Below are 23374 nucleotides of genomic sequence, written 5' to 3'. Positions count from 1 at the left end.
CACAAAATATGTCATGCAAGATCGTTTTCTCAATGATTGCTTTTGGATTTAATCCAACACATTTCCTCAAATTGCATCTCATCAATAAAAACTCATTTGATATATAGCATAATTTTTATGGAAAGTTCCTTCTGTTCAATTTTCAATTGATATATATATATATGGGGCAAAATACTTTCATTTATGAAAAAAACAACAATTTGTTCCAAACTTTTTCCACAACCTTATCATGAGAAATCTTTCATTCTCACATCAAAAACACATTGGTAAATTTTCAAAATTTTCAAAATTAATAAAATGTGCAGAATGGAACAAAATTTATAAAGCAAAAAATATCGTCCCATATTTCTAATTTTGATCAAAAATCAAATCCCACTCATTGAAAAATTTATTAAAAGAATGTTATTGCATTGTCAAGTTTTAATATCCATTGAGGTGAAGCTTCGTGAGCGTGTACAAGAATTTTGTCATAATTTTAAATTTTTATTTCATTTGAAAATTGAACAAAGGGAACATTTCTAATAATAAAAATAAAAAAAATATATGACTTTCATCGCAGCTTCATTTGTGCATCAAAAAAATAATTTTTGAAATTTCTTCGAAAAAGAATTTAAAGTTTTAACTTCATGTAGAAAATAATTTTCTATAATACATGCGACATGACATTTAAAGTCACATATATCAAATGAGTTTGTTCTGATGAGGTCTATTTTGATGAAATCGATTGGATTTATTCAATAAGCAATCAACGAAAAAACGATCTTGTCCTGAACACTTTGCGATGTTCAGAGTTTTTTGCAAAGAAAGTGTGATCAGTAACTAATCTGATCCATTGATGCCAAAAATAATTCAAAATGAGAATTTTTGTAGTCTGACAAAAATTTTTCATAATTTAAATGGACTATTCGTATTTGAATTTATCATATCATGCAATTTCGATGGGACAAATGGAGCAGATCATTTTGCCAAAGTGAAACAATACAATATATTGTTATTTTTCAAAAGTCGCAAAAGTTTGATTTTTAGGTAAAAAAAAAATTTCATGCGATATATTTTTTTTTTATAAAATTATCAAACTTTTCTAGCTAACAGTTTTAAATATCCAAACATATTTGATACCAGAATATGTTCATTATGGAAATTTTTGATGGATTAATCACCAAAATGAATCAAACAATGTTCTATTATTTTTTCTCAAATGTTAAACTTTTAAGTATTTTGAAAAAGAATAACCATTGTATGAAAAAAATATTTGAAAAGTTAAAAAGCATACAAAATTATGGTTTGAAAAAGAATTTCATATTTTGTTGAAAAATCTGTACCCACTAATGTAATATCACTGGTATAAAATTTAAAAAGTGAATCTATTGTCATTTTCATTCTTATGAAATTTCGTGAATGGTACAAAATTAGATCAAAAAATGAGATTTTATTGTAACCTACAATTTGAATTCAAGGTATTTTCCATTCAATTTTTAATATAATTTTCAAAACACACTTTGTTTTTTACACATTTATTCAAAAAAATTCATATTTTGTTTCAGAAAAAACTCTTTTTATATGAGAATTTTTAGATTATTTCATTCTATTTTTTCTGTCATAATTTCCCATTTTCAGATATCAAATTGTATTTAACCAACTTCTTTCTGTTTTTTCTTTTCTTTATTGACATTCACCAAAAATCATTCAGCATTGAAAAAGAAAAATTCAACGTCGAAAATGCTTCATCATCAAAAAATGTGAAAATAATTTAAAAATTCATGCTCATGTCAGTTACTTTTCTCTCAGTTATTGATCTGAGAAATTTGTCAATTTCAATAAGAAAAATAATTTTTGATGTATTTGTGGTGAATTATTGTGTTCAATAGAGTGAATCAAAAATAATTCATTATTAATTAACTCTTCACATGTGCTTAGGAGACAAAAAGTTATTTTACAAAAAAATAAAAAATACAGGATTATTATTTATATTGTGTTGCACATAAAAAGACAGAAATCTATCTAATTTATAAGAAACGAAATGTTTTCGATTTTATCAATTGCATTTGAATCTCATAAAATTAAACACTTTCATTTTTTAAAATGAAAGAAGGTTCGATGTTCATCAGTCGTTATCATTGAAAACATTTGTTAAAAAAGAAAGAAAAACATTTCCAATAAATAGACATTTGCAATTATCAACATTTGTCTCAATGAAATTACCTTGGTTTTGACTTGAATTGAAATTCTGAACAAATTAACTTCTTTTTCGATTTTGAATTTAAGTTTTTCGATCTTGAATATTTTTTGGTGTATAATTGTAATTCTTTTTTGAAAAAAAAATTTTTTTGCACATTTATTCTCTTTATTTTTTTGAACAAAATAATTATTCACCTTTTAATTTTGGTGACTCACTGACTTTTGACTTGGACATTTCGATGGTTGATGAATGTGAGAAAAATTATCATAAAAAAAATTATTTTTGAGTCGAAATATTTAAATTATGAAAATTATTTTTTTCAAAAAATTATATTTCACTCTTATTGAAATATAAAATGAATATGACAGTTATTGGAAAATTTTCTTTCTCAGTTTTTTTAAACCATTATAGTTAGTGTGAATAATGGTGGACACTTTCAACAACTGTGGACAGAGGCATTATTTAAATAATTGTCGACAGTTGCATTTTGATAAATTACCCAATTATTCTTTCATTGACATTTGTATCATAAGTTTGTATTCAATGAAAGAATAATTGGGTTAATTGTCAAAAAGCAACTATCAACAGTTGTTGAGATTATGCCACTGTCCACAGTTATTGAAAGTGTCTTCCATTATTAACACTAACTATATAACATAATCACTGATTAAAGAGCAAAACCTGAAATTTTGAATTGGAAGTGATACAAGTTTCGAAATTGAAGTCTTTTCAAATCAACAATAATTTATTGTTTGATGATGATATTGAATAATGAAACAAAAGGAAGCGGGTTCATAGCGTGAGTTTAAAAATTTTTCCAAAAGAAGAAGTTTTGATTTTTGGAAACTCAACTATGAAAGAAAAAAATCTCAAACAGGAGAAATTTTAATTTGAAAACTGAAAATTTTCAGTGGATAAAAAGCTGTTATTATCATAAATCAATGATCAAACCTCTAAGAAAAATAAGAGAGTTATGGGACGTAATTTTTTGCCTTATGAATTTTGTTCCATAAAATTATTTCTTGTATTTTTCTCAATTTTTCATTATTTTCTTTTCTATTTTATTTGATAATGTTAGACTTATCACGATACGATGGAGAAAAAAAAAACGGAACAAATTGTTGTTTTTTTTCATAAATACAAAAAATATGATCCATGTTTTCTATGTGGTTTTTGAAAAAGATATGGCTGATCCTTTTTGAAATCATGCTTTCGTTCGAGTTTTGATCAAAAATTTAGTCTAAATGGTATTTTTGTGAAAATTATGTATCTGCAATAATAACATCATGAAATATATGTGTAATCAGTTTTAGTTCAATTTTTCTAAATCTTTTTAAGAAATATTTTTTGATCAAAACTCGAACGAAAGGATGATTTCAAAAAGGATCAGCCATATAAGTTTTTATTGGATTTCGAAGATAGGTTTTCACGGTTTTGAATCACCAAGATTTGAAAATCATTTTCGAAAGATCACATTTGCATTTATTAATAACAGTTTTTACAAAAAAAAAAACATATTAATCATAAATTGTTTTGGTCGTTATCTACCCACTAACCGAAACAAACCCTTTGAGGAAATATTTTTTGTAACCCACTTCCTTTGTTTTTTGATACAAAAAAATATATTAATTATGGTGTTCACGAAAATATTCCGAATCTTTTTTTCTTTCCTTCTCGCAAGCTTTACTTCCTTTGTTCTCTAAAGGTTCTTAATTTCTCTATCTCCTCTTTATCTCTTTTTCTTTACCAAAAAATAAATGTAAAAATATTTTTTACCAGTTCTGTCATTTTATGGATTATATTCCACCTTCAAATCCATCTGTTGCTGAAATACCCCCAAGCAAAGTTATTCATTTCCGAAATGTCTCTGGAGCAGTTACATTAGTTTGTTATTTGTCTTTTAAATATGAAGAATAGACAATTCCTCTTTCAGGAAGATATTTTCATACTGGCAAGGCCCTTTGGAAATGTTACAAATTCTCTTTTAATACGCTCCAAAAAACAGGTTATGGTGCAATTTGAAACAATAAATCAAGCAGCTGCTTTTCTGGCTGCTTTTCCTGGAACAGGATATTCACTAAAGTGTGATTTTTTTTTCACTATTTATTTCTTTGATTACAATATACAAACTTATGTTATAAATATAAGAGGATCAAAAATGTTTGCACAGTACTCATCTTACCAAGAGCTTACGACTGATCGTACACAATCTTCTTTTTATAATCAACCTATTCCGTCAAATCCTCCATCGCCAATTCTTCATGTTTCAATCACAAACATAAAGTACCCCATTACTGTTGATGTACTTAATACTATTTTTTCTCCATATGAAACTAGTGGTTTGCCAAGTGTTCAAAGAATAATAATATTTCAGAAAGGAGGAGTTGTCCAAGCGTTGGTTCAATTTAAAAGTGTTGATGCTTCTGTCAGGGCAAAAATGAATCTTGATGGGAAAGATATTTACAGCGGCTGCAACACACTTTCCATAACATTCAGTAATCGGACTTCGCTTGAAATCAAGGAAAACTCTGATTATGCGAGAGATTATACAAATCCATCTCTTCCTACGAAAACCTCGTCATCTCCGGGGTTGCTCTTGCCTGGATCGGGGCTTCGAATGGGGGGCGATGCGCGATTTGGAGGAGGAGCCGGGGCGTTCTTTGGAGGAGGGATTGGGCTGAGGAGGATGGATGGGATGGGCTACGGAGGCATGCCGTCGAGGGCGGGAGGCGCAGGGAGCTTTGGGCAGGGCTCAGGCTGCGTCCTTTTGGTGTCTGGGTTCCCGGCTGATAAAGTTGGATGCAACGAGCTGTTTAATCTGTTCAGCAATTATGGGTGTGCAGCTAACATGAAATAATATAACACATCTTTTCATATTTCATATTTCATATCATTTTATTTAATTCGAATTTATTTTTTGACAACACATTTCAGATATATCATAAGAGTGAAGATACTCCACTCCCACCGCAACATGGGGCTGGTTCAATATGCAGACCCCGTGCAGGCCACACAGGCGATGAATTGCCTCAGAGGAGCAGCACTCTTCGGCACAACAATTGACGTGAATGTCTCTCGCTATCAAACAGTTTCACCTTCTACTTCATCATCATCATCATCATCATCTTCTTCTTCTTCTTCCTCATCCTCTTCATCTTCCTCTGAAGAAGCCTCAGGGTCGATGGAAGACGACGACAAATCCAAAGGGCCCAGCACCGTTGAGTACGAGACAACCAACCTGAATCGGCATTCCCGCTCTATTTCAGTGGCAGCCACTGCCAGCGGGAAAATCGAGGCGCCGCCGTCGGCCGTTCTGCATGTGGCGAATCTGTCGTCTGTTACAACAGAAGAGGCACTTGTTAGACACCTCTCAGAACACGCTCAAGTTCAGGCAGCAAAACCCATCACAACCTCTCCGGGGAAATATATGTACCTGGTCAAGTACAACACGGTGGAGGAAGCAACAAATACTTTGTGCTTGAAACATAACACACAGCTCGACGGACAACTTATTAAGCTTTCTTTCACGAAAAGTGTTATTTAAAATTCTCTCACTGTGAGTATTAAACAAACAAAAAAAGTACTTTAATTCAACATTTTAAAAGTGTTTCGTAATTTAATGCCATTTTATGACTTTTGATTGAGTTAGCATTTTTAAGCTTGTTTTTAAAGCTTTTTTAAAAAGTTAAGCACGAAATATTTCAACAACTAATTGATCATTATTTAAGAATTACGGAAAAAGATCATAATTGTGCGAATCTTTTCAGTTCTTTTGATCTGTTGATTGATATCGGCTGGTGCCCGTTGTTCCGGATCAGTTGATGGGTCCATTAAACAGCAAGGAAATAAAAGGAGATAAAGATCAAGACACAAGTAGAGTTTCTCGATATATTATCCAAGATACAACTGCAGCAATTGGTCAAGAAAAATCGCCGATACAAGCCGCAAATGTGAGCAATGTTCAGAGTGGAGGTATTGGCACAGATACAACCCAACATGCACTGCCTTCAGACAAGTCTTCTTATCAATCAACAATATCTCCTAAAGAGAATCGTTCTCCTCTTCCTGGAAGAAATACCACTTCGCCTGATGCAAATAAAGCACACACCACTTCATTGACACATGATGCATCTCCGTTAAATCCATCTGCAAAGACAATTGACGATAAATCTTACAATCAATCATCTTTGGCAAAGCAAGCACAAATTGATGCAACAAATCAAGCTCATGTACATCCTTCAAATGCAACATCTTCAACATCTTCAACAACGTCCACTTCAAATTCTTCTTCAACCGAACCTTCTGTAACTCAAGCTCAAACTCAACAAGCACAAACGACAGAGCAAACTCATCAAACACAACCTCAACCACAATCTCAGTCACAGTCACAAACTCAATCACAAACACAAACACAGTCACAAACACAGTCACAACCGCAACCACAACCACAAACACAAGCACAAACTCAATCACAGCAGCAACAACAACAGCAACAACAGCAAACACAGTCACAGCAGCAACCTCAACCTCAACCGCAGCAAGTTCGTCCTGTTTATGTTCATGTCACATTTACATGGAAGCATGGAGCTTTGCAAAATGTATATATAACAGGATCCTTCAATCGTTGGGCACATAAAATACCACTAACACCTCAACCATCTCCAAGTGATTTCGATGGACCAACAGAAGACGATGTAAAGAGTGGAAGCTATACGCCAGAGCAAGTCAAACAGATCAAAGAAGAGATAACAAAGTCATCGCAATCTGCAGCAAACCCAGAAGGTGGAGTGGAACTGCGCAAAAACGTGTGGATAAGAAAATGGGCAATAACGCTTGCAATTCCGCCAGGACAATACTATTTCAAGTATATTGTTGATGGGCAGTGGAGGCACGACCAGTTGTTTACACACCGGCCTGATCCGAATGGAAATATGGTGAACACTTTGCTTGTGGCAGCCCCAACTCCGGTGGATGCCTCAGGAGCTGCATCTGCAGCATCTTCTGGTACATCTTCTTCTTCATCAGGGAAGGAAGATGAGATGAACGGAAAAGACAAAGCAGCAACACTTACTCGACAAGGAAAAGTGGCAGAATTGAACGTTTCGCAGAATACAAATGCCGATCTGCAAAGCGGTGCAAACGCAGATGCCTTGCATTATGGGCACACCGGTTACACTCCTCTGGACGAGCAGCGGGTGAAGGCAGCCCAGGCGCTGTTTACGCAGCTTTCACAGGACTACACACAGACAGTGCCGTCCACCGACATCTTCGCGTCGTACCCGCCGCCGGTTGAGCGGCCGCCGCAGCTGAGGCAGAATCTGCTGGGTTTTGAGCGGCCCCGCGGGACAGAGGCCTTTCTGATGCCCATTCCGGACCATGTCACATTCAACCATCTCTACCACACAACAATGAGGAAGAAATTCGCCACGCCGCAGCTGAACCAGAACCCACACGAAGTGAGCAATGCAAACATCGCTTCTGCCTCGTCTTTGTCTTCATCTTCATCTTCATCTTCATCTTCATCTTCATCTTCCTCTTCCTCTTCCTCTTCTGCAAACTCAGCTGGATTGTACTACACAGCCACCGTTCCTCCGTTTACCCTTCTGCCCTCTCGCCTGTTCAGTGTCACTCAGCGCTTCCGCCGCAAAGCAGCCACTGTGATTCTTGTTGTGCCTGCGCCTCGCCCAACTGCAGATGAAAAAGAGATGTCTTTGAAAAGCGCAGAGCTGATGACAAAACTTGTCACTTGCAAACACACACACGATACGAACTAAGTGTCATTTCACATGCAATGTTAGAAATCTGATTCGATTGTCTTTTTTCAGATGTCTTTTCGAGATGAAAGTCGCTCGCTTTTCTGAAAATAGCTGCAGTTCTGGGCAGATGTTGATGAAGGAATATTTTAGAAGACACATAAATGCAAAGCTTTATCTGCATTCCAAGTACAATTGAGAAAGCTAAGAGTGATAAAGATAATTGATAAGATGAAAATTTACAGAACCGTCTGAATGGATGTTGATATAATTGACTGTGATGCTGCATCAAACGAGCCGAAGAATAATTGAATGAGGAAAAATCAATTTTTGATTATTTTAATAACATTACCTTGAAAAACAAATATGAAGGAGAACTTTAAATGAGCAGATTTTTAAAATATATATTATTCTCGTGTATCTCAAATACACACGAAACGAATATTGTTGCAAAATTGCAATTTCTTCTGTTTCTGTTGATAATTCACTTCCAAACAATTAATTGGGATTGTTTAAAGGTTATGTATTTGTGTTTTAATATTGTGTTGATTTTATTATTATAGATTTGTTATTTTACCGTTTACAAATTAATAGCTTACAAAAGTTTAGTGCAATTTATAAAAAATATAAAAATATTATGGCAACATTTCATCATTTAACAAGCATGCTTGATCTCGTGAAAGCCAAAACGCAACAAGAAATAATACATTAAAAGCATTTACAAATTTAATCTACATATATAAGCTAATTAAAATCGAATAAAATTTTGCAAAGATAATAAATCAAAGAAAAATTATGAACTTTCACTAATTATTGAAAATATTTTTTTATCAATTTAATATTAACGCAGATAAGAAATACAATACCTTTTCATGTCCTCTACTTGTTTTTTAAGATGAAAAAATGATGAAAAAATGAAACAAATTATTGTGGTAGAAAATTACAAATAAATGAAATATGATGCTCCAAACAAAATCACAAATATCGTCATCATAATAACAAATTGATAAAAGCTTGTTCTTCGCAAAAACAATCTAAAAAATTTAGAACCCATATTTTATGACAAACGGAAAATATGACCCACAATTATAAATATGGAAAAACTTCTCCCGCGGAATATGATCCGTGGAAATCGTAAAGTTATGGGTTGCACTTTTCTGGATAATTATTTTTGATGAGCGAAACGAACGAACCAATTCAAAAAACCCCGGAAGGTGAAACGGCTGATAATGAGATTACGCCTTATCCCGAAAAAGAAAATGAAATTAATCCCGAGCCATCTCCTCAGGAGACTACTGCGGAATTAGAACAAAAGGATCAAATGGAATCAATAATAAAGCAGGAACCGACAAAACCCGAACCAAAACTCGAAGAGATTCATGAAGAAAAACAAGAAACAAAACAAGAAACAAAATCAGAATCAAAGCCTGTTGAACCGAAAAAGGAATTTATTCGGAAGAAAAATAGAGAAGAGGAACATTTTTGCTTTTTTAATATCTTCTTCTGCTTCTTCTTTCCGTTTGTTTGTAGAGTTTCACCTGTTACTGAAGAGGATATTTATGTTGTCGACTCTCGTGATACCACGGAAAAGGCAACTGCTCACTTCAGGAGAATCTGGGAGCCTCAATATGAAAAATATCTTAAGGAGAAAAAAGAATACGAACAATTAAAAGCAGAGGACCCAAAGTTTGTTTTCTTCATTGATTAGAAATATCCATAATATTTTTTATGATTGCAGTTTAAAGAAGAAACCTCCGAGCCAGCCTTCTATTATTTTCCCGCTGGTAAAGGCTCTTATCACTCCGAGCATTGTTCTTGCAACCTTTTTGTTGCTATTTTCGTTTGTTCCTCTTTTCATGATTTTCGGAAAAATTCTTTAAATTTCCATTTTATTTTTGATTTTCAGAATTGGGTTTGCTATGGTACAGCCTAGAATGATGAAAACTGTTCTTGAAGCAGTTATGAAGAAGGCATTATACGATATGTCTCATGGATTTCTTGGAGACAATACATTTCCATATGCGTCAGCAATTATCTTAATTTTGTGCCCTTGGCTGAACTCATTGTTTGACACATGGGGAAATAGATTATTTTTCCATTTTGCATCACAAATGAGAGCGGCTTTTGTCGGACTTATTTATGACAAAACGCTATTGTTGAACATTACATCTCAAAGCAACATTGATACAGGAAGACTTTTGACACTTATTTCCGCTGATTCAAGAACAGTCGCTGAAATGATGCCAATGTTTTTGATGATGATATGGCTTCCTGTTCAATTCTTTGTACCATTTGGATTTTTGCTGTACGAGTTTGGAGTTTGCACATTTATGGCATTTGCAGTTGTAATTCTGCTTCTGCCCCTTGAGGTTTGATATCAATTTTAAAAGACTTTTCGTTTATAATTATTCTTTTTTCAAAAAACCATTAAAAATAGACTTGGCTGGTTTCAAAAATGATGATGAAAATGAAAGAGTATTTAAGTTTGAACGATCAAAGAAATAAGATTACGAACGAAACTCTTCAGGCAATGCGTGTTGTGAAATATACAGGATTAGAAGAAGTATTTACCAAAAAGATTAATGAGCCACGTTTGAAGCAGACAGATACTGTGTTAGTCATGATGACCATCATGCAAATTGTGAATGCACTTATGCGTATTACCTCTCAACTTGTGAATCTCACAACATTCGCACTTTACATTTACACACAACATATCACACAGGATATGTTTGCTGTTTCAGTTATGACAAACTTGGGTTATTTGATTATGATGACTCAACCAACAACGATGATGCCAATGATTTTCCAAGGTGTTGGGCTGATGAATGTGTCAGTCAAACGTATTAAGGACTTTATGCTCTTGCCGGAATTGATCATTGAGAAACGAGAAAAGCCAAACGACCCAACAATTGCGCTTCAGATTCGAAACGGTGCATTCAAATGGGGCGATCCACCGGAAATCCCACTTTCAATGGCAGAACAAGCAGAGCTTAAGAAGAAAATGGCAGCAAAGAAGAAGGAAGAAGCAAAGAAAGAGAGAGATAAGTCACAAAACAAAGAAGAGACTCCATCTTTGTTTGGAAAGGGACCAGTTGTGGTTGAGCTTCAAGTGCCTGCTGAAGACACCAAAGCAGCTTCTGCTCAATCTGAAACCTCATTTTCATCATCACCATCTTCTTCAACTCAAGAAACTGAATCTGCATCAGCATCAGCATCTGCTTCTTCTTCTTCTTCTTCAGCTTCTGAACCATCAAATGCAGGAACAGCTGTTGTCCGCCCATCAGCTGTGTTTGTTGAAGAGCCCATTTCAGTCAGCACAACACCAGATGCTGCTTCAGATGCAACATCGTCGGAGTCAGCCGCTGAGGCCACTCAACAAACAGAAGCAAAAGGCGCTTCTGATAAACAAACAGAAGCTGTTACAGAACCTGCTTCTGCTGCAACTTCATCAGAAGAATCAAAAACAGATGCCGAATCTTCCTCATCTTCCTCTTCCTCTTCAGCTGAATCGAATGTCCTCGAGCCAGAGTCAGAATACAGCCCAGCTGGACAAGATGCCTCTGCGCAGAAGACTGGCTCTCCTGCTGGTACATCCACACCTCCAATGCAAGGCGCTGCCAATTGGCCAAACACTCCTTTGTCTGTTTTCCAGTCAACACCTTCAGTATTCAACCCAACTCCAAACCACAACTTGTTTGCACCTTCAACCTCTCCTTCTCCTTCTCCCACTCCTCTCTCATCGACTTCACCATCTCCGTCACCCACTCCGTCACCCTCTTCATCTGCACACCAAAGAGGCCCAGTTCTTCAGGATGTGAATATCACACTGCCGAAGGGCTCTTTGACGATGGTTGTGGGAGGTGTTGGCTCAGGGAAGTCGTCGCTGGGTGCAGCCATCATTGGCGATGCAGAGAAGCTGGAAGGAACAATTGAAGTCGACGGGAATATCTCATACTGCGCACAAACAGCATGGATCAACAACAACACCGTCAGAGGAAACATCACATTCGGATCTGAATACAACGAAGAGAAATATCGCGAAGTCGTCAGAATCTGTGCTCTTGAACCTGATTTCAAGACATTGTCAGCTGGCGACCAGACAGAAATTGGTGAGAAAGGTGTGAACTTGAGTGGAGGGCAAAAAGCTCGTATTCAGCTGGCACGTGCGTTGTATTCAGACAGAGACATTTACATTCTGGATGACCCACTCTCAGCTGTCGATGCACATGTGGGGAGGTTCTTGTTCGATGAGTGCATCATGGACTCACTGAAGAACAAAGGCAAGACAGTGATGCTGATGACAAACCAGCTTCAGTTCTTAGACAGAGCAGACAACATTTTGCTTCTGGCTGGAGGAAGAATTGCTGCACAAGGCACAGAAGAGCAGCTGAAAGCTCAGGGAATTGACTTCAGCGAGTATATCATCAAAGGAGGAGAAGGCGAAGAGGACGAAAAGGGACATCATCACCACCATCGCCACGGAAAGAGAGACAAACATGCTGCAAAGAAGAAGCAGACACACGCAACAGACGAAGATCTGAAAGGAGCTGATTCTGCTGCAGGTAAGCAGCTGATGACTGAAGAAGAGCAGGAGACAGGAACTGTTCCAATGAAAGTGTATATGAGCTATGTGCTTTCGTTGCTGCCTGCATGGGGAGTGCCTCTCTTCTTCCTGCTGATGCTCATCACGGATGCTGTTATGGTGATGGCACAATATTGGATGGGCGTGATTGGTACAGCATCACAATATCCATCGATCTCTTATGACTGGAAGATTGGCATTTACGGCTTCTTCGCACTCGGAACATTCGTTTTCCTGATGTTCCGTGCATGCATCGTGGGGCCAATGGTTAAGCGTTCCAACAACTTGAACCATCAGAATCTTCTCGATCGTGTGCTTCATTGCCCCTCGTCTTTCTTCGATACGACGCCACTTGGTCGTATTCTGAACAGATTCACTGGAGATATCCCACAAATCGATCAGCAGCTGCCTTCGATGCTTCTGCAGGTCATTTCCATGTGGCTTGCGCTGATTGGGCAGGTTGTCATTGTGGCAGTGGACACGCCATTCTTCTTGGCTATTGGCCTTCCCGGACTGGTTGTGTACTACCTGGTGCTGACAGTCTATTCGCGTGCCTCGAGGAATCTTCAGCGTCTGGAGTCGATGTCAAGATCGCCAGTCTTGTCGCACTTCAGCGAGACAGTCACTGGCGCTGGCCTTTCGACCATCAGAACATACAAATTGGAAGACGCCTGGAGAGACAAGTTCTACAAGCTGAACGATGAATGGAACGTGAGATTCATTGTGTTCAGAGAAGGGCAGAAGTGGGCCACTCTGTATTCCTCAGTCATTTCCACGATTCTTATGGCAGGTGTCGTCATCCTTGGGTGGTTCTTCATGGAGCCAGCCAAGCTTGGTGTTGCAATCTCATCAGCCATGACATTTGGGATGCTTGGAATTCAGATTGTGCAGCAGAATGTTGAGCTGGACTCGCGTATGACCAGCTACCAGCGTATCAAGTTCTACTCCACACAGCTTCCACAGGAGTTGGACCACACAAAGAAAGACGGAGCAATCGACCCACCAGAAAACTGGCCATCAGAAGGAAAAGTCGAATACGACAATGTCACATTCAGATATCGTCCAGGCCTGCCATTTGTGCTGAAGAACGTGCAGTTTTCATTCAGAGGTGGAGAAAAGATTGGCGTGTGCGGCCGAACAGGAGCAGGAAAGTCGTCTCTTCTGCATGCTCTCTTTAGACTTATCGAACTTGATCCGAAGCTGCAGCCAAAGATGATTGATGTCAGCACCGGATTCCCCATAGACCCAGATCCGAATGAAATCCCCAACAGTGGTAGAGTGCTTATTGATGATATTGACATATCCAAAGTTAATTTAAGCAGAGTTAGACGATCCATTGCTATTATTCCACAAGATCCAACATTGTTTTCTGGAACGCTTCGATACAATTTGGATATTGGCGGAAGGCGCAGTGATGATGAAATATGGGAAGTGCTGGAGCTTATTGAGATGAAGGATGTTGTCATGGGATTGGAATTTGGTCTTGACACCGTCATGGCTGAGGGAGGGTCGAACTTCAGTGCAGGGCAAAGACAGCTTATTTGCTTTGGAAGAGCCATGCTCAACAACTGCAGAATTGTGATTATGGACGAGGCAACAGCGAATGTTGATGTGGAGACTGATGCGAAGATTCAGAACACTATCCGCAGAGTGTTTGTCAAACAGACAGTGATTGTGATTGCACACAGACTGAACACAATTATGAACAGCGACAGAATTATGGTGATGGACCAAGGACACGTGGCAGAGCTGGATAGCCCCGCTAATCTGTTGGCCAATCCAGATTCAGCTTTCAATGGATTGATTCACAGCCTCAACAGCTAAACTAGAATAATTCCTCTTTATTGCTAACCATTCATCACATCACATATTATTTCCAAACAATTTTATAGAAGTATTGTTGTCAGGTGCAAAGAACACTTACAACTTATTATTTTTATTTTTTCCCCCACTCTTTTGTACTAAACATCGTCTTGTATATGTTTTCACTTCACTAACAAAAAAATATTATTCAACATTTTGCGTTTGAAAAAGCAACTTATTTTGCAAATGTATTTTTTCTTAAAAGTTTCTTTGAAAAAAATCATTTTTCTTTGATGCAAAATATTTGCATATGCAACAGTTCAAATCATTCAAATCACAGGAAAAAGAGAAAGAAATCAGATTCAGTAAACTTTTCTGTTATCAACGATCAGGAACAATATATATTTGATCCAGATCAAGTTGATTCTGCAAATCGTTGTATGCTTTAAAGGAGGATCTATCTTGACAATTTTGTGCATATTTGACAATTATTAAATCTTTTAATTCGGTATTTTTGAGCATTTATTAAAATCCAGCTTTTATGATAAAAAATAATTTTTTAGCTTTACCAAAAATTTTAATTGAAAACGAATTCATGGTGCATGCAATTTTTCATAATACCGTATAAATTTCATTTGTTTTTGTTGGTTTTTTTGTTTGTTTCAACATTTCAACAGATATAAATGACGGATACGTTTGATGGTTTGCTCATTTTTCACATCCAGATCTGAGACAACTAAATGAATCAATATTTGATAATTGTCTAAGGAAAAATTTACACTTTATGTAATTGCATTAACATTGAGAAGCCGCTTCAAATAGATGAATTATGTGCATATGTCGACAAATTAGATAAAAAGGAGCTTTTATCAATTCTCACTGAAGCAAACCTCAATAAAATTGATAAACTGATCGAAGAAAAGAAATTACCAATGGAAATAATCCTTCAATTTCTAAGGCATCTTGGAATATCTAAGATGATGAATGATAAATACAACACATCTTTTTCAAAATCATTATTGAGAAAAAGATTTTTGAAAATATTTTTCGAAAAAGATTATTTAAAAGGAGAAATTATTGAAAAGATTCAGACATTTTTTTGGGAGTGCTATCTGATGTTAGATATGTTTAGCTTTCCAAAGGAAGCAATTTCCAAATGTGTTCCTTTTCTTGTGAAGGTTGCTTCTTACAAAGACGAAAGCTCAGAAGCAAAAAAAGAAGTTGAAATCGCTTTATTGGCTTTGAGCTGCTTTCCTTCGTTTGATGTGTGATATTTAATATATTTGAAATATTTTCATAACTTTTATGTGCAATTTGCAAAGTATGTTGATAAAGAGTTATATTTAAACGAGTTTACCGACATCATCAAGTTTCACCAACAGCATCACAATCTCACCTATCTTGCTCACAGATACGCATGCGAGTTTATTGCAAACAGAATTTTTAAAGACAAGGAAATTGATCAAACTGTTTTAAACGAGCTGCATCTTGTGAAAGAAGCAATTGGAGAGTTGGAAGAGCTGGAAAGTCATGTGAATTGGAAACAAGACGAAAAAGAACAAGTAAAATACACTGAAATTAATGTACATGAGGAAATAATGAGATGGATTATAATTCTTGAATCATGCGTGGAGAGGACGAAAGCGAAGAGTGATGATTTTGAAGGATTAATAGAACATTTGGTCGAGTTGTGGAAGAAAGCAAAGGAGAATTGCAAAAAAATAGCAATCGAATGCATAATGTTTTTCGAGTTGATAGTGAGAAAAAGAAAAGAGTACATCAATGATTTATTGAGACATGGTGCATTTGATTTCATTTTTGATGAGATTAGCCAAACAATATTGGATAAAAATATTGTGAGCGTGTGCGATTATTTCCTTTCAACGCTTTCAAAAAGATTGAGCGAAGAGATGGAGGAGGAAAACTATAAAGCAAGATGGATAATGACAAAGAGAATGGTATTTGAAAAATACGAGGAAAAGGGTTTAGAAGATTCTATCGTAAGCACATTTGAGTCAAATATTAATGCACCTGAAAACAGAGTTTTTAGAGATTTATCAGCTTTTTTTATTAACATTTAAATTATAAAAAGCATGAATTTTTATTTCAATTTATTTATGTACATTGCTTTAATGAACATTTGCATCAAATTCAATTTTGAAGAATAATTCAAAGACTTTTTGAATAATGTTATTATGGTGCGGCAACCATAAACAAAGTTGAAGTCACAAAAAATTTTAATAATTAGTTTTCTTTGTTGTTGCTGTTTAAATTTTTGTAAAAACATTTAAAACATGGATGCATCTTTTTTATCCATCATTGAAAAAACAATTTTGAATACTTCATCCGAAGATAAGCTTATAAGAGAGCCAGCTGTGAAAGACTTGTCAACGCTTATGGATTCTTCCCCAGATCAATACGTAAAGGCAATGGTTAGTATGATCACATTTTCTAAAGAATCTAAGGTTTGTTTGAATGCTAAAGTGTTCAGAAACATGATTGTTTTGAATAATTAATGAATTACATAAATTTTCCAGGTGCAACTTTATTGCTTGATAACTTTGAGACATGAATTTATAGACACAGAGAAAATGCCTTCTCTTGTGTTCAAAATAAGTGGTGAGACTTATCAGTGGTTAAAAAACGAATTTATCAAATATTTTCTGGACTCTTCATTACCTCGTGAAATTCACAATCAATTAGCATATTGTTTGGGGGAAATGGGATCTGTAATTATAGAAAAAGGTTGAATTTTGCGATATTTTTCAAATTTTCAGAAAAAAATTGCTTATGCAAATTGTCTATCTATATTATTCAGATGCTTCAAAATGGCCTGAATTGTTGCCAACTTTATTTGAATGGACAAAAAATCCAAATGTCCTTGTTAGAGAAGGTGCATTATTAGTATTTTCAGAGATTGTATACGATAATGCCCAGTTTTTTTTGCAACATGTGCCAATTCTGATAAATATAATTGAGCTTGCACTGAAAGATAAGCAAAGCGAAGTAGTTTGCTTTTATTTTTATCATATCTGTTATGTGTATTTGCTCATTCTACTTTTTAAAAACGAAATTTGACACTTCACTTATTTAGGTGCCTCAAAGAGCTATTCAGGCTGCTGCAAGTATGCTGAAGGCAGTTGGACAAAAAAGAGCGCAATTGACCCAATTCAAGCGATTAGCCCCGATGATGATGGAAGTGCTGGGTGCATCTTTAACCAGCGGGAACTACGAGTCCACGACAAAGTACATCTCTCTCATGATTGACGTGTGCAATGCCAAAGCAGCCTTTTTTGAGGACATACTCACAAATACAGTCGATTCAATGATACACATCATCGACACGGCTGTTGTGACAGAGGCAACTGAAATAACACAGCGAAAGCAAAGAAATGGTGTGCAAATGCATCAACTGAACACGCATCATCTAAAAAGAGAATTATTTATGAAATTTTATTTTGCCATACTGCATTTTTATGTGATTTCTATAACTCTTCCTTTTGCTCATTTAATATTTTCTTTCTTTCTTTCTTTCTCATTCATTCATTCATTCTTTCTTTCTCCTTCTTTCTCTTTGCTTTTTTTGACATCATTTATTCAGAAACTGCCAATGTGCCAATTGATACTCCTGTTGTTGTGAGTGATTCAATGCTCGAAAAGCTGGGCGAGCTGAGGAACATTGCTGTGGAATTTGCAGTTGTGCTGGCTGTGGCATTCAAAAAACGAATGATGAAAACAGACTTTTATCAGCGCTTTACAGCTTGCCTAACGAAAATGATGTATTTGGTGAAGGAAAGCAGCGATTGGACAGAAACTGATGAGGTATGAATAAAGTTACTCACTCGGCTCTGATAGAACATGAAAACATTTATAATAATCACACGTAATCTTTCTTTCTCTTTTTTTCCCCTCATTTATTATTTATATTTCTTTCTTTCTCTCTCTTTTTCAACCATTAACTTTATTTGATTTTTTGTGTGATATCAATTCAACTTCTCCTTATTTTGAAGGATGACGATCCAGAGAACGTATTTGACGTTGTTATTGCAGCCTTTCACAGAGTGTCGTGTGCTTTCGGTTTGACTTTCGTTTTCTTTGTTTTTTTTTTCACATAACACTCATTTTCATATGTTATTCATGCAATTTTCACTCGCTTGTTATTTCTCACTCACAAATGAAACACACCCCATTGAATTCCTACCTTCTCTCATTCCATTCACACCAATGACAACACACTCCCACAGAAAAGCACACAAAAACTGTCCATCTTCCAATTGTCGGCGGGATGCTCGTCTCCGCCGATCTCAAACAGCGCTGGTTTGCTCTTGTTCAGCTGGCAGCGATCATCCCTGGCCTGTCGCAGTGTCTGTCGAAGGAGAACATCAAGACCATTGTCACTCTCGTGTGCGATGCTATTTCCTCTGCACTTGCTGCCCTGTCTTCCTCTCCATCGCCACTCTCCTCCACTCCCCTCGACCTCTCCTCTGCTCCTTCCACTCCGTCTGCTCCATTCGATGCTGTTCGTTCAGGCCATCTGCGCATCATGTGCGGTGCCTTCTGCGTGGTGAAGTCGCTGAGTGATCAGGTGAAAAACTTCGTCGGCAGCAAAAAGGAGGTCCGCCGGTGCGGCGCAGCTGTTTTGTCTGCTCTGAACTCGCCTAGCGCGCAGCTGAAGCCATTCCCACGTGTTGCAAAGGAAGGCATCGACGCACTGCTGGAGCTGGCTGAGTGTGCTGAGAAGGAGACGATGGAGGCGCTGATGAATGATGTCATGAAGGCTGCTGCTGACTGCATCACAACACCCGACGAGAAGTACAAGTCTGCCAGAAACAAGGCATTTTCTCTGCTTTCTGCAACTGCTGAGAAGGTGAAAGGGTCCATTGCCCCACTGTTTGACACGATGAGCGGGTTTCTGATGCCGTTTGTGGCAGCGAAGAATGTGGAGAGCGCAGACGACAGAGAATGCCAGGGAAACGCCATCGACTGCATGATGACGCTGATGAAGGCAGTTGGGAAGGAGCAGGCAGCAGAGTGTGTTGTGCCGTTCACTCAGGTGCTGATTGGCCTGTCTGAAGAAATCAAAGCACGAAAGGCAGCAGCACAGAAGCAGCAGCAGCTGGAGAAGGCGCAGCAGACACAGATGCTGGGCGCACCAACTGCAGAGCGTGTGCCGTGTGAGCTGTTTGACTCGCGTGAGGACATGGTTCGTGCAACACTCGTCCGGCTGATTGATCTGCTCGGCCCACGAGGACTGCCTCTGGTGCAGCATGTGCTGCCCAGTCTGCTGGACTCTGCCAGCCAAATGGTGCCTCTTTCAACAGTGATTGAAAACGACGCTGCGCAGACGTCTGTCACCGAAGAGGGATCAGCTGGTGCGAGTGAAGACATGCAGAAGGCAGGGAATGCCCTGCACGACAGAGAAGTGGCACTGCGTCTGCTGTGCATGCTGTGCCAGCGGCTGGGCCCGTTTATGATCAGCCACGTGGCGCAGTGTGCAGTTGTGGCAGTGAACATTCTGAAGGAAGCAGTTGACCAGTCAGACACCGTTGCGCCTGTGTCTGACGGATGCGACCTGCTGATTGACTGCATCACGTGTCTGTGCCCAGTGGATGACGACTCAGACTTCCTGGACAGCCTCAACCTTCCCATGTTCAAATCATACAAGGCAGCACAGAAGGCAGTGGGAGCTGCAGAATCAGCATCAGCATCTTCATCATCATCATCTTCTTCTTCTTCATCGCCATCTGCTTCTGTCTCAGCTGCTGCTCTTTCGAAACTTCCTCCGTTTCCTGAGCTGCCTCCTCCTCCGCCTGATGGAATCCACCCGATGAACCTCTTCATGAATGCGCTGCCCCATCTCATCGCCATCATCAACGACGAAGAACTCACCACCTCTTCTGACCGTGCTGCCTGCTTCAACTGCATCTCTGAGAGTTTGTCTGCCCTCAACCCGCTCATTCGTGCAAGCGACCCTTCTTCTCCACACACAGTCATCCCTCCATCCAACCCTTCCTCTCTGCTCACTTCCTCCGCAGCCTCGCTGGAATCCCAATCCATTCCCGATCTGCTGAAGACGCTGGGCAAGAAAGAGGAGTTCTACTCTGCAGAGAACGGGCTCTATTTATCCAAAGACGGCTTTTTGGATGTGTGCTGCTGGGGAGGGAACACTTCACTCAGCTGCGTGCCGAGCACAGCAGGCAAACTGGACATGGCAAGTCTGACAGTGTTTATAGAAGCACAGATCAGGAAAGCAAGAGACAGAAGGCATTCAATTCAGGAGGAGCTGGAGGATGAAGAGGCAGAGGCAGAGGAGAAGAAGCTCGAGGCAGAAAGGATAGAGAGAGAGGCAGGCAGCGCGCCGACGGATCTGAAGATGAAGATTCTGAAAGCGCAAATGAAGAAGAAGGAGGCAGACAAGGCGGTTGGAAAGGGAGAGGTGGAGACTGAAGAAGAACTGTCTGAAGAAGAGAGTGTTGTGGAGGCAATTGATCTTCTGTGCGAAATGGTCATCAAAACAACTGGCGAGGACTTCACACGCTGTTTTGCCACATTCGCACCGCTTGTGGCAGAGATGCTGTACACACAGTCATGTGTCACACTTCCCATCACTCTGGCAACATATGCCCCTCTCCTCTCATCCACCTCTTTAGCATCCTCAGCAACACTGATGCCTTCCTCTTCCTCCACCACCCCATCCTCCGTGCCTGGCTCTTCCTCTGCCCAGTTCCCTTCCTCTGACTACAGTCCCGATGGCCAAGACAGAGTGTGCTCGCTGTTTATCACTGCCACCATGCTCGAGTACTGCCAGAGTGCCGTGCAGGCGTGGCTGCCTGCTCTTCTCCCGTTCTTCCTGGCGAATGCAGACATCCGAAACGAGTGGGTCAGCGAGGAGAAGGTGACGCTGCACAACGGCTGCTACGCGGTGGGCATCTCTGCGTTGCTCGGGCAGGGCATCTTTGAGCCCTTTTCAGAGGCAGCCGCAGGAGCACTCATGGCAACAGTGCAGTGGGCAATGCAGAAAGCGAAGAGGCTGAGTGAAATGAATGAGGGAGATTCAGATGGAACACACGCTAGCAGCAGCAGCATCAGCAGTGGAGGAGGAGGAGGAGGAGGAGCAGATGAAAGAGCGGTGCTTGCACTGGAAGACGACGAGGAGATGGACGATGTGGAGGAGACGAACTTCTGGATGGCGAAGGAGAATGCGGTGTCTGCGCTGATGAAGGTGAATGCGATGTATTTCATGGGCGTGCCTGGCAGAGAAGAGCAGAGCCGAGCAATGACATCCTTGTGGCTGGCGAACCTGCCTCTGTCACACGACAGCGAAGAGGCTGAATGGAACCACAAGCTCTTCCTCATTCTCCTCCAGCGGCGCCACATCAGCATTATAGGCGGAAACGACCCAGCACTCCTGCAACTTGTGACTGCAACTCTTTCATCTCCTTCTCGTCTTGCTGAATCGTCGCCGGCTGTTCCTGTACTGCTGACTCTGTTCAGAATAATTGTCTCCATTGATGGCACTGGTAGCCTTGCTGAGGCAAGTATGAATGTATTGCGGCAAATGGCGTTGGAAATGAAAAAATGCCTTCCTTTATCATCAATGAGAGATCTGTGGAATACATTTGACGAAGACAAACAAGCCTCATTGAATTGGATATTAAGTGGATAGTAAAGAAACATTTCTCCCCTCAAAAATTATCACCTCATTGCTTTTTATATTTATAAAGAATTTTTCACTTCAAAAAATTAAAAATTCTTATTCATTTCAATTGAAAAAGAAGTATATTTGAAGATCAAAATACAACAAGCTTTTTAACATCAAATAAAAGTTGTTAAAAGTCGATAATGTCAAATTCAGATATTGATAGTAAAATCATTGCATTACAAACGACTTTAGAAACGAAAACCAAAAAAGCTCAGCAAATGAAGAAAGAATTAAAACAACAGGATACAGCTTGCCAACAACTTGAATTACAAAAGGCCAACCTTCAAGAACAAATCAAGCAAATGCATGCACTGCTTCAAAATAAAAGTGAGCAATATGAATCTTCTATTAGTCAACGAAACGTGCTTGAAAAGCAACTTTCTGATATTCGTGTTGATGTATTGTCATTGTATGTTCATTGAAATTGCAGGAATTTGACTTTTAAAAATTGTTTTTTCCTTTTTAGAGAAAGACGACTCAAATCACAAAAAGAAGAGCATGAAAAACTTTTTCGATCCATTGCTCAAATTTCTGAAAGTCAAGAAGCAATAATAAGTCAAATTAAAAATGAAATGGATATAATCAATTTGAAAACAAAAGAATTAGAAGCATGTCGGAAAAAGAACGCAAAATTGGAGGTATTTTTTCTGAAAATTATTAAAAAATTAATTGTTCCTTTTTAATTTTATGTTTAATAATTGAAAATTAATTTCAATCAACATGAAAAGGAAACAGCATTACAAGAAGAAAGAAAGCTGAAATCATATACTAATGCTGTTGAATCTAATGAAAAGGAATAGTAAAATAATTGCATTCTTTCAATTTAAAAGATGAAGGAAATTTGAATGGCATTGTAGAGCTTTTAAATAAAAATAATTTTTTGTATGACATTGAGGTTATTTAATGTTTATATGCTATATTTATATCCATTGAAATTATAGTTATTTTTCTGTTTAATTTAAAAATTATCAATTATATATTTTCTTACACCTGATTTCAATTGGAAAAAAAATCATTTGTGAGGATTTTTTATAATAAAACTGTTTTATTGTGTAGTTCATGTTTATTCTAATAATTTTCGTCAAGCTTTTGTTTATCAAAAATTCAGTTTTGTTCTTTCTCCTGTTATCTAATGTTAATTCTGCTTCTACTCTTCAAGAAACAAGTCTGTTGTGATCTTATGTCTGAGTTATAATATTTCAAAAGGTCTTTGTTGAATTCACTGTAATTTTGTTCAATGTGATCAACTTACAAACGTATTCGTTTTCATATTCATTGAGAGTTACTTTATGTTTCGATGAATTTATCGCATCTTATAGAACTTTTTACACTTAAAGAACGATTCTTTAAAA

The 23374-nt window shown here is 37.9% G+C and overlaps 5 protein-coding genes across 5 annotated transcripts; all 5 read left to right on the top strand.

The window, feature by feature from the left end:
* Positions 1 to 4187: 4187 nt before the first annotated feature.
* On the top strand, positions 4188 to 5898 carry MONOS_12237 (putative polypyrimidine tract-binding protein; the record flags this gene model as incomplete). Its single annotated transcript, XM_067864845.1, has 3 exons — positions 4188 to 4261; positions 4328 to 5014; positions 5114 to 5898. The coding sequence occupies 3 exons, from the start codon at positions 4188 to 4190 to the stop codon at positions 5721 to 5723; spliced, it is 1371 nt and encodes a 456-aa protein (XP_067724768.1). The 3' UTR covers positions 5724 to 5898.
* A 17-nt stretch (positions 5899 to 5915) lies between these two features.
* On the top strand, positions 5916 to 8615 carry MONOS_12236 (uncharacterized protein). The gene has a single exon (XM_067864844.1). The coding sequence runs from the start codon at positions 6001 to 6003 to the stop codon at positions 7951 to 7953; it is 1953 nt and encodes a 650-aa protein (XP_067724767.1). The 5' UTR covers positions 5916 to 6000; the 3' UTR covers positions 7954 to 8615.
* Positions 8616 to 9106: 491 nt separating this feature from the next.
* On the top strand, positions 9107 to 14558 carry MONOS_12235 (putative Multidrug Resistance Associated Protein (MRP); the record flags this gene model as incomplete). The annotated part of the gene is made up of 4 exons (XM_067864843.1): positions 9107 to 9618; positions 9671 to 9772; positions 9839 to 10301; positions 10370 to 14558. 4 exons carry the CDS (start codon positions 9107 to 9109, stop codon positions 14339 to 14341), a joined length of 5049 nt encoding a protein of 1682 aa, XP_067724766.1. The 3' UTR covers positions 14342 to 14558.
* A 2056-nt stretch (positions 14559 to 16614) lies between these two features.
* Positions 16615 to 22135, top strand: MONOS_12234 (putative importin-5; the record flags this gene model as incomplete). The annotated part of the gene is made up of 7 exons (XM_067864842.1): positions 16615 to 16785; positions 16858 to 17029; positions 17139 to 17329; positions 17415 to 17715; positions 17922 to 18142; positions 18331 to 18397; positions 18565 to 22135. The coding sequence occupies 7 exons, from the start codon at positions 16615 to 16617 to the stop codon at positions 21984 to 21986; spliced, it is 4545 nt and encodes a 1514-aa protein (XP_067724765.1). The 3' UTR covers positions 21987 to 22135.
* On the top strand, positions 22106 to 22982 carry MONOS_17814 (uncharacterized protein). The gene is made up of 3 exons (XM_067870771.1): positions 22106 to 22431; positions 22489 to 22660; positions 22751 to 22982. Exons 1-3 carry the CDS (start codon positions 22163 to 22165, stop codon positions 22820 to 22822), a joined length of 513 nt encoding a protein of 170 aa, XP_067724764.1. The 5' UTR covers positions 22106 to 22162; the 3' UTR covers positions 22823 to 22982.
* The last annotated feature ends 392 nt before the right edge of the window (positions 22983 to 23374 follow it).

This window comes from Monocercomonoides exilis (assembly GCF_001643675.1).
Source record: "Monocercomonoides exilis strain PA203 chromosome Unknown scaffold32-1190040, whole genome shotgun sequence".
NCBI classification, from domain to species: domain Eukaryota; phylum Preaxostyla; order Oxymonadida; family Polymastigidae; genus Monocercomonoides; species Monocercomonoides exilis.
The sequence above is the reverse complement of the archived record's forward strand: the minus strand, read 5'-3'. Positions and strand labels throughout refer to the sequence as shown.

Coding starts and splice junctions, on each gene's coding strand:
- MONOS_12236 (XM_067864844.1), top strand. CDS start 6,001: ATGGGTCCATTAAACAGCAAGGAAATAAAAGGAGATAAAGATCAAGAC.
- MONOS_17814 (XM_067870771.1), top strand. CDS start 22,163: ATGTCAAATTCAGATATTGATAGTAAAATCATTGCATTACAAACGACT. Junction 22,432..22,488: donor CGTGTTGATGTATTGTCATT/GTATGTTCATTG, acceptor TTTCCTTTTTAG/AGAAAGACGACTCAAATCAC. Junction 22,661..22,750: donor AAAAGAACGCAAAATTGGAG/GTATTTTTTCTG, acceptor CAACATGAAAAG/GAAACAGCATTACAAGAAGA.